Raw genomic sequence first — 19110 nt, 5'->3', positions numbered from 1 at the left:
CCCCTCCTTTGCTCTGATTGGCTGGCCCACATTTAGCCCCGCCCCGCGTGCGCTTAGCCCCGCCCCTCCTGTTTTGATCAGCGGCTGGGACCTAGCTTTTTGCTGCTAGGGGAGGGGGAGGGGGGGGGCGAATGCCCCGATCGCCCCCCCCCCCCTGGATCCGCCACTGACTCCTGTAGAATCCTGGTACTTGTTCCTCTGCATACCAGACTGTTCAGTCACAGAATAGCTGCAATAGTGTTTCTGCATACTGGCCAGTACTCAAACAGTAAGGTTAATCGATTCTGAAAAACAAACTTGGGGTGACCAAAATAAATATTTTGGCCATACCTGCTCCATGAAAGTGTGTGGGGGAGGGGGGTGCAGCAAAGCATGTATTTTGTAAAAATTAGTGCACTGCAAAAAAAACATTACTGTCAGAATTAGAAGTTGTCATATCTGTTTCACAAGATCATATTTGTAGTTGTACATTGAACCTGTTTATACCAGACATGAATAGTCTGCAAAAAGATGTACTTGGTGAAGCATAAAAGTGAATTCATATATTGCTTGGAGTTAACCCCCACCACCAGTCCTATAACCCCCATTACCAGTCATGTTGCATGGAGGTAACCACCACCACCAGTCCTATGACCCCCACCTCCAGTCATTTTGCATGGAGGTAACCCCCACTATCAGTCCTAAAACCCCCACCACCAGTCATGTTGCATGGAGGTAACCCCCGCCACCAGTCATGTTGCATGGAGGTAACCCCCGCCACCAGTCATGTTGCATGGAGGTAACCCCCGCCACCAGTCATGTTGCATGGAGGTAACCCTCACTACTTTCAGTGCTTCATTGCACAGAGATACGTCGCCTCTCCTGACAAGTCGCACTCTCCCAGCCACTCACCTAAACATTTTCTCAGCTTTTCCACACTGTCGCTACTATTTCCAGGGTCATTAAGCCTTTACTCACTCAAGAACTTAAATGACGCAGAGGCACCGGAAGTTTAAGTTAAAGCAGCCACCTTATTAAGATCTATATATATATATATACCCCATCATAGTAATGCAGTAAACCTGCAGAGGTGAAGTGGGCGGTCAACTCTCAGGGATTTCTCAAAAGACAGAGGGTTCCTGGGGGCAGATCTCTTAAAACAAGGAATGTCACTGGTAAACATGTCTAATAACCATAGCACACTGTATACCTGAATACAGAATACAAGCACTAGAGACTCCACATATCAGCAGGATCTCCTTGATATCATGTTTTACAGTTATTATCTTTATAGTTATTCTTCTTCTTCACAAATTAGTCACTTGTTCTCACAATACACAGGTATTGTTGTTGGTACTGTCTTCACTGAAAATCTATTGCTCTACCTGTATCATTTATAAATTGTCAAATCATTAGTAATGTTTATGAATCTGAAAAAATATTCAAGAAATTACATTTTATTTTTTTAACGAAGGTTTCCTATAACTGATAATGACAGTAGGTGGCAGTGTTGGGCTATTCATTTTCCATGTTTGTATATTGTGCACTCTAAATACACCTCTATATGAAACGTTCCTATTATTGGTTGTAGCGATGACTGAACACTCACATTGGACATGGCTGGAATGGCCTTGCTAGGAAAGTTGATTTGCTGACATCCCTTTAATTCCTGCTTCAATGATCATTCATTCCATGTATACTTGTTACAAGAATTGTCTTCTACCACAGTTTAGATGTACTAGGGTAGAAATAAATCCATAGTTTATGTATTCATTAAATACTAATATTAATAATAATTAAGCACGATTCCCATTGAAAAATCATGTCTTTATTTTTAGCTCCTGGCATTAAATTCCCAGGCAATTTACAATTTGTCGGAGCCCCATCTCACTAAAATCCCTTAGTATTCAGTCAAATCCCACAGAAAAATCTTGCTTCGATTTGCTGCATTTATTTAAAGTGGCACACTTGGAAGTAAGCGCAGAGGGTTACTTACTGGTTCCGGACACATTAACATCTGCATGCCATTAATACATGCATAGGGTAAGAGAAGACAGTCTAATGTGTTAGAACTACTACCCAGGAAGGGCACATATGGCAGTGATATCGGACAGTTGGCATGAGTGGCCTAGAACTAGCCTAATAATCAATATTGGTCAGCTTATATTTGATCATGATGGTAAGTGAGGCTAAAAGATTGCTACTATCATCCCGTTGGCGTGATCGCCAACCACGTTAATGGTCTTCAGTAACTGCTCAGCTCCTGTGCAGAATGGCTGGATCTAGTCATATGTAAATATATAGCTTGATGCTCTGGCCTTGTGGTATCCTCGGCCTATGTGTGGCCAGCATTGGCCGCTCTCGGATTTTTGCTAATTATATGTAAGCTACTGCAATTTACCTGTATGTTCTCTGGTTTTTGAAAAATGGGGGATTTGTCTTCACTGCTACTCCAAGGTGAATTTCTCCCCTGAAAACATAAAAATAATTATACAAATGGTTATACAGCGAGTTTGAATAGAACTGCCCATGCTGCTTTTGCCAGTAATGCTTTTGCCAGTAATGCTTTTGTCTCCAAAAATCAGATGTACTCCAACAACAGTTAGAGTAGTTGTATAAGCACTTGTACAATTAAGACAGGCCTTAAAACAGTTCTATTTCAATTCCCTAGATTTTTGCAATGTAACCTTAATTGCCAAGCACACAGAGCTTTGGATATTGCATTATTTTGTTGGAACAGGTCAAGTTCGGGGAGCACGGTTTTCACGTTATGACAGAAAGGCATCTATTTTATCCTTGTTTCATAAGTACAGGCTACATAATGATGACAAACTGACAGATTTACAAACCTAAATCATGACCCACCAGAAACAAAATTTCAAAGCTACTAGTATTTATTATTTGGCGCCACCATATCATCATCAATTTATATAGCGCCACTAATTCCGCAGCGCTGTACAGAGCACTCGCTCAGGTCAGTCCCTGCCCCGTTAGGGAATTTAGACTGTAAGCTCTAACATATACACATACACAGACCGAGAGAGGCAAATGTCAATTTGATAGCAGCCAATTAACCTACTAGTATATTTTTGGAGTGTGGGAGGAAACCGGAGCACCTGAAGGAAACCGACGCAAGCACGGGGAGAACATTCAAACTCCACACAGATAAGGCCGTGATCAGGTATCGAACCCATGACCCCAGTGCTGTGTTACACATCATTGTACAGATACCGACACTATTTATCATTCACGTCAGACCCTGCCTCATTGGAGCTTACAGTCTAAATTCCCTAATAAACACACACTAGAGATCATTTTAGTCCGCAGCTAATTCACCTATCAGTATATTTTTGGACTGTGATTCTGACCATGGTCCTATCTGTGTGGAGTTTCTTTCTAAACTCATGACCCAGTGCTGTGCGACAGCAATGCTAACCCCTGTGCCTCCAACTCCTAGCATACCCTATCAGTCCAGCAGGAGAGCTTTAGGTTGCTATCCTTCACAATCTACTTCACACTTATCTCTGACATCCAAAGCCACTGACTTTTTTTATTTTTAGGAACAAGCATTTGAACACATGGCAAGTATAAACATGTAATGATTTGTGTTTGTGGTAGCAACACTGATAAGCTCTGGCCCAGAGCAAAACATTCAGAGCATGATTGCTATCGTGCACTCCTACTGGTCAGTTTAAAATGAACTTTCACTGAACTGTTCCTTTTCCCTACATACCTGTTTCAGTTCTACGAGTTGAGGCTTGTGTAATAGATTCAGAAGTTCAGTACATTGGACCTTTCATTCATACTGGCGCGAAATGTAATTTAATCTAATGGCATGTCTCAAGCAGTTATAGTTTTGTTAAACAGGGTTTCACTTAAGACACATTTACCTTCATTTCAAAAAATTGTTGTTTTCTGCATGTGTCATTCTTTAAACTAATGTTAGAAGAAACATTGGATGGTGAGCATAAATTTTTTCATGTGTTGACAGTATCTTGGAAACTCTGCACTTGTAAATTTTACTATTTTTCTATTTTTGTTCTGCAATAGAAAAGTTCCACCTAATGACACATTTTAAAAACTTTTTTTTTTGGTCCTTACTGCTCTTTGTTTATGTCCTGTTTATCTGGCTTTGTATTATTTATTATCACTTTTTTTTTTTTTCTACAAAACTCTACCATACAATTAATCACCGTATTGTACCATACAATATATCCCAACACTATACTGATGAGTATTTTGTAGAATGTATATTGTTTTGCAGCGTAATAAATTAACGTAAAAACGAATCATTCATTTTATCAGAACTCCTTTTTATGATTGTTAATTACCACCATTTCTGCTTAGATGGAGCTGCAGATCCTGTAATGAAATCTTTGTAGTCTTTAATCATTGCGTTTTATAGGACCAGGGGCTTTGTTTTAGGTCTGTACAATGCATGCAGAATTTGCTGTAACACACAAATTGTGTTTTAAATAGAGATGCCCAGGATCGGTTCCCTGAGAACCGAGCACATCCGAACTTTAGCGCGCCCTCAGATTTGGAAATTGCGCATAACGGCATTGTTACGTCTTTGGATCTCGCAAGTTATGGATTCTATAAGTACCACCCTGCACGGCGATCCAGTGCCATTTCACAGAGGGACACCGAAGGGGTAGCACGGTTCTTGGCAGTCTCTAGTGCAGTTGGGCAGTGTCATAGCTAGAAAAGAAAGAGGAGGGGTAGCAGTGTTCTTCAAAGTCTCCAGTGACATTTGAGAGATCTTCATTGGTTCATTGCTAATTGTCATTGCTGAAATAGAAATCATAGGGCTGGAAGTCTTGGTCTAAATCTGCAGTCACCATGTACTGTGTTATCAAAATGGATTCACAGCAGTACACAAGACCAGGAGCACCACGCAGCTGCTGGCACTAGTCATGATGATAGTAATCCCTCTACGTCATCTGCTAAAGCCTATGTAAAAGTGCATAGTGTTTTTAAGTCGGGGAAACAAAAATTGTAAAAAAAATACACCTTTTACCTTGATAAAGAAAAAAAAAAAAGACCCTGTAATCCAGGCAGTTATCGGCAGAAAAAAATAAAATTGCCAATATGCCATTCTTCAAACGTAGTGGCAAGGAAGGAATGAGGCCTTCGCCTTTCTTTGAGTGCTAGTTCTGCAACTGTCACTGAGGCATCTTCTTGTCAGGTCAGTCGTGACCAAGCAAGACCTTGTCATTCTGACTCAAAAAGTGGTGCCCAAATACTTTTCCCTGTAAAAGCCGAGCTGGAAGAAAACGGTTAGACATTAGAGGAAAATGTGTGTTCAGATTCAGAAATAATATAAATCCCTGAGGAGAGTCTATCCACGAGTGCTATGTGTAATCATGACCATTCTGATAGTGTACCCATAAAGAAGGTCCCTTTCAGCATTTCTGCAGATGTGTGCATGAACAGCCCAAGTGTAGTCGGTGATACAAAAATTGAGGATGCCACTTTGGAATTGCAACAGGATGAAGGGGATATTTGTGTAGCCGACGAGGGTGCTAATGAGGATGATGATTCTTGTGTAAGTCCTGCACCAGTGGAAGTAGTTCTTGCCAGTGATAAGAAGGCCATTGTCATGCCTAGGCATGAGACCAAAAAATCCACTTTTGTGTGGAATTTTTTTCACCCAAATCCTGACAACAATTGTCTAGTAATTTGTAGGATTTGTAAAGCCACAATTAGTAGAGGTAGGGACCTTAACCATCTAGGAACCTCATCCATGTTACGCCATTTGAGGAGAGTTCATGGCAAGCTGTTGGGAAAATCGGATACTTATGCTAAAAAGATAACAACAAGCAGTCCATCAGCTAGGTCCCTCTAGATTCCGATATCTGCAATCTACACCCAAAATACCGTCCTCATCAATTTCCTTAGTAGCAATCGGAGTTAGTCCTGCATCCAAGTTGCTAAGGCTAGATGACTCCTCCACTATTCTGGATTCCTCAGAAGAATTCTTGAGCGTTAGTGCTGCTGCTGCTGGTGGTGGATCTTCATCCCAGAAGAAGACCAAAATAAAGACTAGTAGTTTACAACAATTAACTAAACAATCCTTTGCAAGAGGAAGAAAGTATGAAAGCTGTCGCCCAGTTGCAAAGCGGATCACAGACACCATGGCGCCTATGCTAGTATTAGATCTGTGTCCATTATCCACTATTAATGAAGCTGGTTTTAGACCATTACTTAATGTCTTGTGTCCCCGTTACCGAATTCCATCACGACACTATTGTACTAGAAAAGCTATTCCTTACCTCTACCAGAAGGTTCGTAAAAATGTAAATAGTGCTACAAAATGCCATTCTACCCACTGTACACTTAACCACATGTATGTGGACAAGCGGAACTGGGCAAACTAAAGATTATATGACTGTGACATGCTGGTGAAGGCGAATCACTGGGTTGGTGATTCGCCTTCACCAGCAGCAGCATGGACCCAAGCACATCACATTTGTCAGAGGCAGGCTACTCTGTGTCACCGGCTTCACTAAGAGGCATACAGCTGACAATCTGTTACAAAAACTAAGGGATGTCATTGCAACATGGCTTATCCCACTTGGACTCTCCTCAGGATATGTAATTTCTGATAACGCCACCAATATTGTGTAAGCATTACAGCTGGGTGAATTCCATCACATTCCCTGTTTTGCACACACAATAAACTTGGTGGTGCAGAGCTTTTTAAAAAGTGACAGGGACGTGCAGGAGATGCTTTCTGTGGCCCGTAAAATATCTGGACATTCCCTGCATTCGGCAACAGCATGTAGGAGATTGCAGCAGCTACAACAGCAATTTAATTTGCCCTGCCACCAACTGAAGCAAGAGGTAGTGACAAGGTTCCACCCTGTACATGCTTCTGAGGATTTAGGAAAACCGAAAAGCTGTCCATGCTTACTCCATATCCCCCCTCCTTTCCCATGACATTTGAAGTAGTCACCTGTAAAGTGAGCTCAGACACTGCTAGCTTGAGCCAAGTGATTCCCTTAATTAGACTTATGGAAAAGCAGCTTAAGAAACTGAAGGAGGAAATTAAACAAAGCAATTACGCTAAGTATGTCGCACTTGTAGTTCAAGTACTTTATTAGCTTCGCCAGGATCGAAGAGTTATCAAAATCTTGAAATCGGATCACTACATTTTGGCAACTGCTTGATCCTAGGTTTAAGAGCTATGTCTTCTCTTTGTTTCCAACTGACCCAGATGTCAAGAGATGCAAGGAGCTACTGGTGAGCAAGATGACAGCTCAAGTGTTACAAGCCAGGACGGCGTCTCCTCCTTCAGTTTCGCACTCAATTGCTGCTAGGAAAAAAACGTAACTTTCCCAAGACACCCAGGGATGATGCAGGTGACTCGGCACCAAATTTTGGCATCTGGTCTGATCTAAAAGAATTGACCAAAAAACGTGACACCTCTGCCGTAACTCCACCTGATCCTACTATCAACATCCAAAGGATGGTGGAGGATTATTTTCACGACAGCATAGAAATACACATCAGACAGTCCCTTTACATAGTGGGAGGAAAAAAACCAGGAATTTGGAGATCCATGTACCAACTCGCCTTGCACTGCCTAAGCTGCCCACCCTCCAGTGTGTACTCGGAAAGCGTTTTCAGCACAACCGGGAACCTTGTCATCGATCGGTGTAGGAGGCTACTTCCTCAAAATGTGGAAAAGATGATGTTCATTAAAATGAACTTGAATTTCCATGAGGAAGGCCTTTCCCGCCAATTACATAAAAATACTGAGACTTCTGTAATGGTGGATGCCAGCGGTGATGAATTAATAATGTGTGAGGATGATGTACACACTGATGAGGGTGAGGCTGAGGATGATGACGACAACATCTTGCCACAGTATAGTTCATTAACAGCACTGTTACCTTAGGTGCCTTAAGTCCATTGTTGGCTTGTTTGCCAAAGCAAACCAAGCACTTCAGCCACAGAAGTGGCACTGCTTGGTTTGTTAAACTGTACGTGTCCTTTTCAATATCTTACATAAGGGAGGGTGGGAGGGCCCAAGGACTATTCTATCTTGCACAGCTTTTCTTTTCTGCCACTGCTGTGTGACAATGTTTCCTAGATGTGCTATGAACTGCCGTGTGTTTGTGTCATTGCTCTGTTGCTTAGCATCCAGCCAGGTCGCTGCAGTCTTTGTTTGAAAATGTATGAAAATAATATTGTGACCTGTGAGGTGGTCAAAATTGACTGCAAATGACTTGAAATTAGTGTTATTGAGGTTAATAATAATGTAGGGGGAAAAAAGCAATATTATGTAATTTTAGCATAACAAATAAGATTTTATAAAAAAAAAATAGGGATCCAAAACCAAAACACGGGGTTCAGTGAACATCTCTAGTTTTATAGTGACCATTTGTAATTGGAATTCTGTAAATTAGATATAGGCCATAATATAGTTACTGGAAATTATGTAGTTCTGTAACTTTGTAAGGACACAAAGCTCCAGGTTGGGTAGTAAAACACAGGTCACTTAACATTTCATTTAAAATATTATCATTAGTAGGGCTTACCTTGTTACTAGTACAGATATAGCGCACACAAAATTTTCTTGTAATGCCTAGTGGTTTAGTTAAAAATTTGCTGCTTTAAGGAAACGCATTACATTGCATCAAGTGCGTTTCATTGTTCTATCACCATACAGCGCTTTGACTTACTGCATATGTTCGTGCTTTATAAATTAAGTTACTATAGAGGTTACACTAAAAGAAACAAAAAAAAAAAAACACTTGCTGAATAGCAGAGAAACTGCAAGTAATTGACTGTTAACTCTGCTCAGATAATGAACATAAATAAAATATGCTCAGCATACCCCCTCCCCAGATAGTAAACTAGTCCCGATGCTTGATAGCCTGGGATTGTTTTCACTAGAAGCACCAAATCATGGATAAGTTTTACTTGATCACAAGTGTGCCCCCCCCCCTCCCCCCCCCCCTCCCCCCCCCCCCCCCCTCCCCCCCCCCCCCGCTATACTGCAAAATAGTCCCAGGCTGGTCAGTGCGCTGAAAAGTGATGTGACTCTTTCTGGGCTGTGGGCGACGGGGTAATCATCAAGATCCAGACCCATGAAGTGCCAGCTTTGCTATTCCCTTGATCCCATATAGTGGACTGAGGTTTCTATAGCCCATTCACATTCTACCAACAGAGTAAAGGGGAATAAAAACAACACAAGAAAAATAAATCTCTAAAGCAATAAAGAACTCTCCAAAACCCTTGTTCACTTAAGTATGAAATAAAATGTATTTTATTTTTGAATAGTCTGTAGTAGTCCAAATGTTGAGGAAAAAAATGAAAACCTGTAATTTTTCCATTAAAAAAATAATAATAAAAAAAAAAAAGATATTGCTCTGCTAAGTGGCCACCAAAATGGTAAAAATATAGAATACATAATCAAAGCCAATTGAATTGTGCCTCCCTTTCAGCAAATCAATACTGCTGGTGATGGGGGCAAATTCTGGTTAATCCAGGTTTTCATTTTCGCTTTGGTCATTTGGTAGTGGGTAGGTTGTTCTGTATTTTTTTTTTTTTTGTTTAAGTTACCCAATTGGACCATTAAGAATGAAGATTATTTTGTTTTCTGTTTTAATAAAGTGGGGAACAAGAATTTTAGGGAGTCATTTATTAAAATCAAGTTTATTTCAAACTTGAATGTGTGGTTTGGAAACTCCCACAGAGGTTGCGAGAATTTCACTTAAGGGGTTTCAAGTCTTATTGATTACTCTGAACTCCACACACAGCTCAGAGGGTTGGTTGAGTTACTGGGCTTTTCAGTGTGAGGACAGTAGTCACTGGGAGGAGAGATTATAGATAGAATAGATAGATATTATCCCTCCGAAGAAACAATTAGCCTGTAATAGCTGATGCACACTGATTTATAGAAAGCCTCACTCAGGAACCCTACTGTAGAGAAAAACACACCCTATTTAAGAATATAATCTTAAATATCAACATATTTTATTGTTTATAGATGTATTAAAGCTGTTCTCCATACTCTGGTAGTTTTAATGTATTTGGCTGCCTCCTCAAACGTTTACTAAATAAGTTTCTGAGCTAGGTATAACGGCTCTGAAAAACACAGAAGAGATCATGAAAGATAAACAGATGATTTATTTTCATAGCCCTTGACTATAACACACAGACTGTTATATAAACACTAGTAATATTATTGGGAGTTAAGGGTTTACCTAGATTTCTCTGCAATGTCAAGCAGACTATTGCCTCTCCTTCCCTATCAAACAAGCTCACTGAAGAGTACAGCGTAGATCAGCTGCAAAGATCACAATTGGACAGTGTACATGAACAATTTCATGATTAACTGCTTAGCAGTTAATACTTCTGTTCAAGGGCATTTTATAATTGTGTTATAAATAATTTCTAAGCACTGTCTTCAAACACAACCTATTTGCTTTGTTTTCGGTGCAAGAAGTAATCCTATAAAAAGGTATGCGTGTAACCTCACAGATTAGAAGCAGCTCTGCTATGCTAAGATGCTAAAACCTTGTTTTTCTTGACTCAGAAACACATCATTCTGCAGGATCAGTCCTCTTAGGGCAATCCCAACAGTATTCTATATATAGAAATTTTGTCAAATTGCATCATTAATTCCTGGATAAAACCTCTTTCTTATAAATGCTTCCGTAAATCAGTTTTTGTAAACCCCCTAAATGTGGTTAATTCTCGGGAAGAAAACATTTTCTTTAACCTTCAAATGACATTTTGTCTCCATGATTTGTTTTATTTTTACAGAACAAATCTTCTCGGAAGTGCTCAAGTGGAAATGAAAATGATGAGGTGAGACACTAGGAAAGATTTGCTGTAGTGGTATTCGCTGTACACCTAGTCCAATTCAGATGTACAAATGTAGCAAGTGTCATCACTATGATTAACGGAGGACTGAACGTTTGCTTTGTGTAAAAAAGCTGCTAGTAACTTTCACAGGACAAGTTTTCTACATGGGTGCAGTTTGGTCATCTTTGACTAAATTAGCACATATGGTAGGGGGGGGGGGGGGGTCTCACGAACAAAATAGGCCATGGCAGAATGCGCTGGTGGCTGAAGATACATCGGCTGTTACTGGCCATATCTGTTCATTTTACCATGCATGTCAGATCAAGTCGATTGGTCTCGGTATAACATATAGTATGTGTCCAATGTATGTCTAGGGAGCTTATTAGATCTGAGGGTTAAAGTGTAAAGAGCCACTGTTTGTTTAGAATGTCTGTCTGTTTTCTGTGAATAATAGATTTGTGTACGGTACCCATACATGCAATGGTTTTGTTGGAACATTATGTAGTTTTAGCTCTATTAGGCCTCAGATTACAGTGTGTAGGAGTCAGAAGTGGCCACCAGTCAACATCATCAGTCTATTAAAAGTCATTGTGGGAGAAAATTTTGGGGGATGACTGAACACAATGTCCAATTGCAGCTACCATACATCCACATTGATTGATTGGGCCCTGCAGTACTTAAACGAATGTGTCTAATTTGGCCACACGGCTGGCAGACTATGAATCTAGTGTTTGGGTCAATCTGTTGGATCTGACTGTATATAGGCAGCCATAAAAGCATAACAAGTGCATAGTGTTAAACATCAACTTCGGTCAAAATGGAGTTCAATGCTTGATAGCGGCATTAGTTTGTCCTTATACCCTAGTTTTGTTTTTGTTTTTTTTATGTATTTATTTTGTTTTATCCTAATTTTTTGTTTGCACATCAATTCATTGGGGACTAGCACCTTGTGAGTATTCTTCAGCCTTATGAATATTAGTCAGACAGTGCCTAAATGATGTCGCAGGTTCTGGCCAATTGTAGGCTGCATGCTAGTTTAGGCTGCAAATTGTCTGCCTCCATAGTGTGTATTAGTCATACTAAATTCATGTGCTAAATACTGGCTTACCTATTTACTATGTGGCTTTATGGGAACAGTAGTTCATGTGTACTTTTTTTATAGGATATGCCTATACATATTTATGTAGCTGCCTCTTGTATTTTTGTAGTGTTGTGGGATGTGCTTATAAGTCTCCAAATGTGTTTAAACTGGTTCCTTTAATACCCTTGTAAACATTAAAAATAAATCACAAAATAGTTTTATCTTTTATGCTTGGTTTATCTGCACATAAATAATAATTTAAGAGTTAGTGAAAGGGTAATTCCAACTAAAATGTAATTGCCCCATCCCCAAAAGCCCACTTTCCACCTACTAGAATATTTGTGTAGGTCCCTTGCTAGGAGCCCTTACGATTCTGCAGAACACCCCCACAACTCTGCTTCAGACGATCTTGTCCAACTGTTGGTAACTGAGTTGGGAATGTTAAAGAGGGTGCTGTCCCATTAAAGGTTATGTTAGAATCTGACACAACACTCTCACCCAAAATAGCAAAAAATATGGTAGATAGGGATGGTCAATGTTGTATGTTAAAATGATATATTTTCTGGATTGCTCTTTAAGGCAGTGCAGTAATGTAATGGTCTCCAATATAATTGGCCAAGTGAATGCTTAACCTTTACCACGTGGTCTATCCTAGAGTAGTAGGTAATTCATTTGGGGCATTTTAATGTTTGCCTTATGAAATTATTGATTTCTAAATGTAAAATATATAGACTTACTACCTTGTGGTAATTGTGTTTTGTCTAATTTCATTTTAGCAAAACAGTGATAGTGCAAATGTGTCACCCTCATCTCCTGTATCATCAGAGGTACATCTCGTGTTTTTTCTTTTCCCTTTTCATTTCTCTTCAATGTATGTTATGTTCCGTGGTTTATTTTCGTTTCCAAATTGTTGATGTCAGTCCGTGTTCTTTTCAGAATCTTCTCTGGTGCATATGTCAGGACTGAGTGACTGTCACATGCACTGGACTTGTGGTCATGAGGCCACTGCAAGAGACAGGACACTAATTTGTGACACATACACTTGAGGAGGGCCATCTATACAACTGTTTCCAACTAGAATCAATCATGCTCTGATAAAACCACATGGTTATGTTGGTCTCGGACATTTGGCATACATTGAGTGGACTGCAGCAGCAAATACACTAATGCTCAACATATTAAAATAAATTTGACATTAAATGTCCTAGTTTTGAAGTGAACAGGGATTGAGCAACATGTAGCCAGATCATCAAACTATTCACAACAGAATACAGTATTTCAGGAAATCTTTGCTGATCTTGCGGGAGGTACAGAGTCGATCATGTTGCGTGATTATTTTAGCAAACACCGGGCTCTATGTGACGGGCTCTATTGTGATATGAGAAAAGGAATGATGGCAAGCCGGAAGCCACTGACTGTCTTTAGTGGGAATCTCTTCCTTCCACTATCTCTCTGCATAGTGATGCATAAATCATTTAAAACCGATATGGAAAGATTGACATAACAAACGTCTCGAGTCCTATATGCAAATAAGTCAGAACACTCCACTTGATCTTGTATTTGTCAGGCTTTTATATTTTGAAGCTCAGTGATATTAAACATTGGTAAGCTTGAAATACTTTTTCAGTGGGACCCATCCTGCAATCTTGTAATGTAAAAGTCTTCAGAGATCACTTGCCATGCTCAAAAGCCACGGAGGTTCACACCTTTTCCACACACCACCATTTGGGCAGACCCTTTGTTTACAACATATGTTGTCAAACTGTTAAGCCCTGTTATCTCAATGTTTAAGAATTGTTTCCATTGTAAAACTTTCATTTGCTGTTTTTTTTTTTTTTTCTTCTTAAACATTAGGATTGTGAAAGGTCACATAGTAATTCTCCAACACCATTTGGATTGAAGCCAAGGTCAGGTAAGCATTTTTACAAAGAATTTTGATTATGACCTTAGGAATTCCTAGTGGAAATCCGTGAACATGTCCGTGAAACTACAATTGTAAATTGCTCATAACTTTGTGCTTCATAAGCAGAAAAGAAAGACAACAATGGTTTGCATTCATTTAAACTTTCACAGGAACAGTTCACCAATAGCTTTAGAAATTGTGCTAGTATAGTATCTGTATTATATCTTTTATGTGTACATTTACTTTTTTATGTTTTTTTATTTTTGGTTGCTTGGATAGTTTCCCCATCATCATCATCATCATCATCATCATAATAATCAGCTATTTATATAGTACCACTAATTCTGCATTGCTGTACAGAGAAATCACTCGCATCACTCCCTTCCCCATTGGAGCCTACAGTCTAAATTTCCTAACACACACACACACACACACACACACGACTAACAATTTAATAGCAGCCAATTAACTTGCTAGTATGTTTTTGGAACGTGGCAGGAAACCCACGCAAACACTGGGAGAACATACAATCTCCTCACAGATCGGGAATTGAACTCATGATCCTGGTGCTGTGAGGCAGGAGTAATCACTTCTAAACACTAAGCCACCATGCTGCCCATATAATGTATTCATAGCATGCTGCTTCTATTCTCATTAAAGTGTTTGCCTGGGGAGGTTAGTGTTTTATGCTAGAGGCTGCTCCCTGTTTCTGTGTTGGAATGCATACAATATTTTCCCCACCATGGGATAAATGTATTAAGCTCCGGGTTCTTCAACACCCGCGAGTTCGGCGTCTTCGGCGTTTAAATTTAAAGCGGGGCTGCCTTGTAAAGGGAAGTTTCCCTTTACAAGGCAGCGCCGCTTTAAATTTAAATTTCCCTTTACAAGGCAGCGCCGCTTTAAATTTAAACGCCGAAGACGTCTTTCTCGCGGGTGTTGAAGAACCTGGAGCTTAATACATTTACCCCATGTATTCAAATATGCTGACTTTTTTCCATTGGACATAAGAGTCAGCCGAGAAGGTCACCCATTGTACTCGTAATTCTGTAGTACTTCTTGATTTCAATAATATCCATGCTCCCATTTGGTTAGCCGATTAGAGGACAAATTCACTTTTGGACAAGTTTTTGTTAATCACTTACCCCTCCCACATAGTAAATTGTTGGGTTCCATTGGCCAGCACTTCCCCCATTACCTAAAGCCAGCCGTTGCCAAGAAATATTGTGCTGCGAGTCTGCAGCGTGGGGAGAAGAAATCCTACCATGCCTCTCCCATAGAGCTATACAGAATCCTTTCTGTTTGCCAGATGTTGCGGGTGATAGTCGTGGTTTTAAAAATCAATATTTATTAGTTTAAAAATGTCTGAATTGATGTCCTTTAGATTACTGATAAGGTAAAAATGCCAAGTGCCCACAACTTATGTACAAATCCGCGGCATGAGAAAAGCACCATGACTTGAGCAGCAGAATTGTTAGGCACACTCCTATTAGATGGGGAATACATAGTTTGAAAAAAGTATTCAAATATTCAACATGTTGAGATCAAGTTTAGGTTTTTGTATTTTAACTTCATGTGACTATCATGGAGACCCTTAAAACATTATTCTAAATCACAGATGGTGATCCATAAATTAGAAATTGGGGGTAAAAGCAGTAAATGTTTCCATCCATATTGTAGGGCTTAGAGTAATGCTAGTTCATAAGACAGAACCAACATAACTCAATGTATTGCCTGACTATACAACTGTGTGTCATTATTGTGATTATCAAACGGCACTACAAGGAGTTTGGCAATAATCACATAGTCCAAATGGCAGTGTTTTTTCAATTCCATCACAAACACTGAACATGGTTTCTTCAGCTAGGTTGAAGGAGGGACAGATACAATAATTGGAGCCATACCCAGAACAGGTGCAGGGATAGAATATAATAAGCTTCTGCTCATGAACAGCAGTGTTGGCAGCAATGTATATGCATATGCAAGACCCATACGTTTGCATTCAGAAAAGAAGTGTTTGAAATTTGTTTTAAAAATAAGCGCTTTTCGAGAGTTAGATTGGAAAATCAGTTGATTCTTGTTACAAAGCTTTCCCAGGTGAACAGAGTGGTAACTGGCTTTTTCATTACAGCTTTTAGCCGCTCCTCTCGGCAGGAATACGGGTCATTAGATCCAGGGTTCACAATGAGAAGAAAAATGGAGCATCTGAGAGAAGAAAGAGAGCAGATAAAACTACTGCGTAATGTATGTGGGATTTATAAGAACATTGTCAAGATGGTTTCTGCCCTGTTAAATGAAATGTATGCATATTATACTATGAGTCTGCTTAGGCCATCGTTTATCAAATACTCTGTCTTTCAGACTTTAATTTTCCCCTCAAAATTATAATTGTGCACCAGCGTTGGTGTTATGAGTTGTTAGAATCCATTTATAAACAGCTGTGAAAGTCAAGCTTATCTTTTGATTATTTATGTTGTTGCAGTTTGTCAAAGTCAATATTTTCACAATGGTGGCTGTATAGCAGCATACCTCGTCCATGTCATGACAAGTTTACAATCACAGATACACCCAGCATCAGCTCTGACCTTTCCCCAGTGCTCCCCCCCCCAGGCAGCATTCTGTCACGTATTAAATAGTAGGACAATTCTCCTTAGGAGGAAGAAACGTAGTATCAACAAGAAGACTTGGCACCAAACATATCCAAAATAGCACGTGTCATATGCTAAGCTGGAAGGCAAGAAAGTTATACATACACATATGCAATTATTCTTCTACTGATTTGGGAGTTGTGCTTCATTTGTATACCTACATAACGCCCCAAGGTCAGTATAACAAGTAATTTAAAATGAATTAAGCAAATAAAGAGAACATGGCATGGGGCAGCACCTGTACACAATGATTTTTAGCAATCAGTTTGTGCTTTATTTTTACAGCTTGTGAAGCTTGTTTAAAAGTTTGTGTTTAGCCTTGTGCTCAAGTCACAATGACATAACCATAGCTATTGCCTCTACAAATTAAATTAACCTATTTACTCTCCTGACTCCTTAGTTCAGATGTGTCCCAAACTCGGTCCTCAAGGAATACCAACAGGTCATGTTTTCAGGTTTTATTTAATCATGCGCGGGTGAATTATTGGCTGGGACAGTAATTCTCCCACCTGTTTCTACAGAAAGGAATTCAGAAAACATGACCTGTTGGCAGCCCTTGAGGACTGAGTTCGGACACCTCGTCCTTAGATTCTATAAAAGATTTATGTATTCACTATCAATCGACTCACAGGGCACAGCTTTGTGACAGGCTGACTGCTTTCCTTTATCTCGTTCCAAAATATACACACAATTAAAAAAACAAAACAAAAAACAAAGTATACAAAAACATAATTACTTGTGTTTAAAACGACTACTCGTGTGTTAAGAATAGTATGTAATCTTAGGATAATAGAAGTAACTTTGGTGTTCCGTGACCTGTATAAAAGTACTCTGCATGTTTTCCCATGCTCTTTATATGGTAACAAAACTCCTGATATGCTTACAATGCACAGTAAGGGAGGTGTGGCTCCTCGCTCTTTACTATAATTAGGTAGTAAATGTGGTTAAAGCTCTGTGTAATATAGAGGAAATTGAAAAGAACACTGTTAGCCGGTGCGTCATCAAGTATCGTGATCCTAAGCACCTTACGTCTTTTTTGGTTAAGCACTTGTACACCATGAGTGAAGTTTGACAAGTGCATCATTGAGTCCTGGTACACAATCTGCAACATGGATCTGGAGCTAGCCCCGAAAAAAGCTGAAAGATGCCAGTTTACCTAAAACTGCTATCTAGGGGGGTGTTCATGGAATTAGGATAATTCGTTTTCTTATTCACTTTTCCCAGTACTTTTTCAGAGCCTGTAGAAGTGAAGAGGACTAGACTAGCAAGACTCCTAATCGCATTTGTAGAGCATGCGATAAGGACTTAGCTAATGATATAAAGAAGCTTTGTGTGTACTGTATTCCTCATATAGAAAATTCAGTGAGTCCCCCAAAGCAATATAAAGAGTTGATTAACTGGAAGATTTAAATATTTTGTTTCAAAAGAAGACCTTCAAGCATATCAGGGGGTTAAAAGGACCAGGGTTAAGACTTGGATAGAATACAAGAGTTTTCTTTATGCAGATCTGTATGTTTGTTTCCATTAGGGATGAATCATCTGATGGTGAAGGTGGTTAAACTAATGAGGAAGCCAGGACATTTTTTTTCCAAGATACTGGAGATTCTGAGTAAACAGATTAATAATACTTAAAAGAATCTGCAGGCAAATATTATGCAAGCAGGGGCATTGTAGCATGAAATACAACACAAACCTCTAAAAAAATTCTCTCAGACAACTGGATGATAGTTGCATTCATAAGCCGATAAGGAGACCCCTACAGTAAAACAAGGGTATCAACCATCCGATCATGGGCAGAAAACAATCTGTGATCTTTCAGCTCTTCACGTAAAACAGGCAAGGACAGCAAAGTGTCAGTTTATCTGAATTGGCATCAAATCCACCCAGGGGAGTGGGCGTTAGACAATAAGTTGTTTAAACAGTTGATGGAGAAGTATGTGGCCCCTCCGATAGATTTGATGACAAAGACAGTGATTCTACTCCTGTCACAAAGACTAGAGCAGTTGGAACGGGTGCTCGGACAAAATTTTGTAACTTCAGACTGGGGGGGGGGGGTATGTGTTCTCTCCTATTCCTCTCATTCTAGGCACACTGAAGATCAAGTCAGTAGAAGTAATAGCAGTTCTTCCATTCTGGCTTCACCAGCCGGGGTTGACAGCAGCATAGGAGATGCTCCTAGAAGAACCTGCTCATCTATCACTTTGGCCAGATCTTCTGCAACAAGAAATAAAACTAAGAAATATGCAATCGTGTAACAGTGACCACACTGCAGAAGTCAATATAAATGATGAGACCATATTTTTTGGTTACTAGAAAATATGATAAATTGTAAAGTCTAAAAAAAAAATCCTAAACAAATTACATATGAATCGTATAATGTGAAGCAAAACATGCAACAACATATGTAGAAAATCCCATGAGAAGATCTGTATGTATATCAAAGCGTCGGTCCATAACTGAAATGGCCATGTATAAATCGCTGATTCCAAGCAAAGACAGAATAGTAATAATTGATCTGATTGTATGCACACTGCTCAAGTGGTCAAGATGTTCATCAATAGTGTGCTTAATGGAAATGTAGGCGCTTGGGTATAATATCTTTGCCCAATGGATAAAATCACAGTCCTAATCCCAATATACTGAGAGCACCAGCACAATGTGGGGTAGAAAGACACATCCGT

The 19110-nt window shown here is 39.6% G+C and overlaps 1 protein-coding gene across 6 annotated transcripts in view; it reads left to right on the top strand.

Annotated features, from left to right (window-relative positions):
* Positions 1 to 19110, top strand: part of LRCH2 (leucine rich repeats and calponin homology domain containing 2) — a 79712-nt gene that overhangs the window by 38463 nt on the left and 22139 nt on the right. For 4 of the 6 annotated variants that reach the window (XM_075187212.1, XM_075187209.1, XM_075187211.1 and 1 more), the window contains 4 exons: positions 10759 to 10803; positions 12658 to 12708; positions 13736 to 13793; positions 15913 to 16025. In XM_075187212.1, coding sequence (XP_075043313.1) covers positions 10759 to 10803; positions 12658 to 12708; positions 13736 to 13793; positions 15913 to 16025 — 267 coding nt within the window. The remainder of the gene's footprint in view (positions 1 to 10758; positions 10804 to 12657; positions 12709 to 13735; positions 13794 to 15912; positions 16026 to 19110) is intronic. The other 2 variants (XM_075187213.1, XM_075187210.1) reach the window with 1 other exon arrangement.

The sequence above is a fragment of the Mixophyes fleayi genome, chromosome 9 (assembly GCF_038048845.1).
Source record: "Mixophyes fleayi isolate aMixFle1 chromosome 9, aMixFle1.hap1, whole genome shotgun sequence".
Classification (NCBI taxonomy): Eukaryota; Metazoa; Chordata; class Amphibia; order Anura; family Limnodynastidae; genus Mixophyes; species Mixophyes fleayi.
This window is presented reverse-complemented; position numbering and strand designations above follow the sequence as displayed.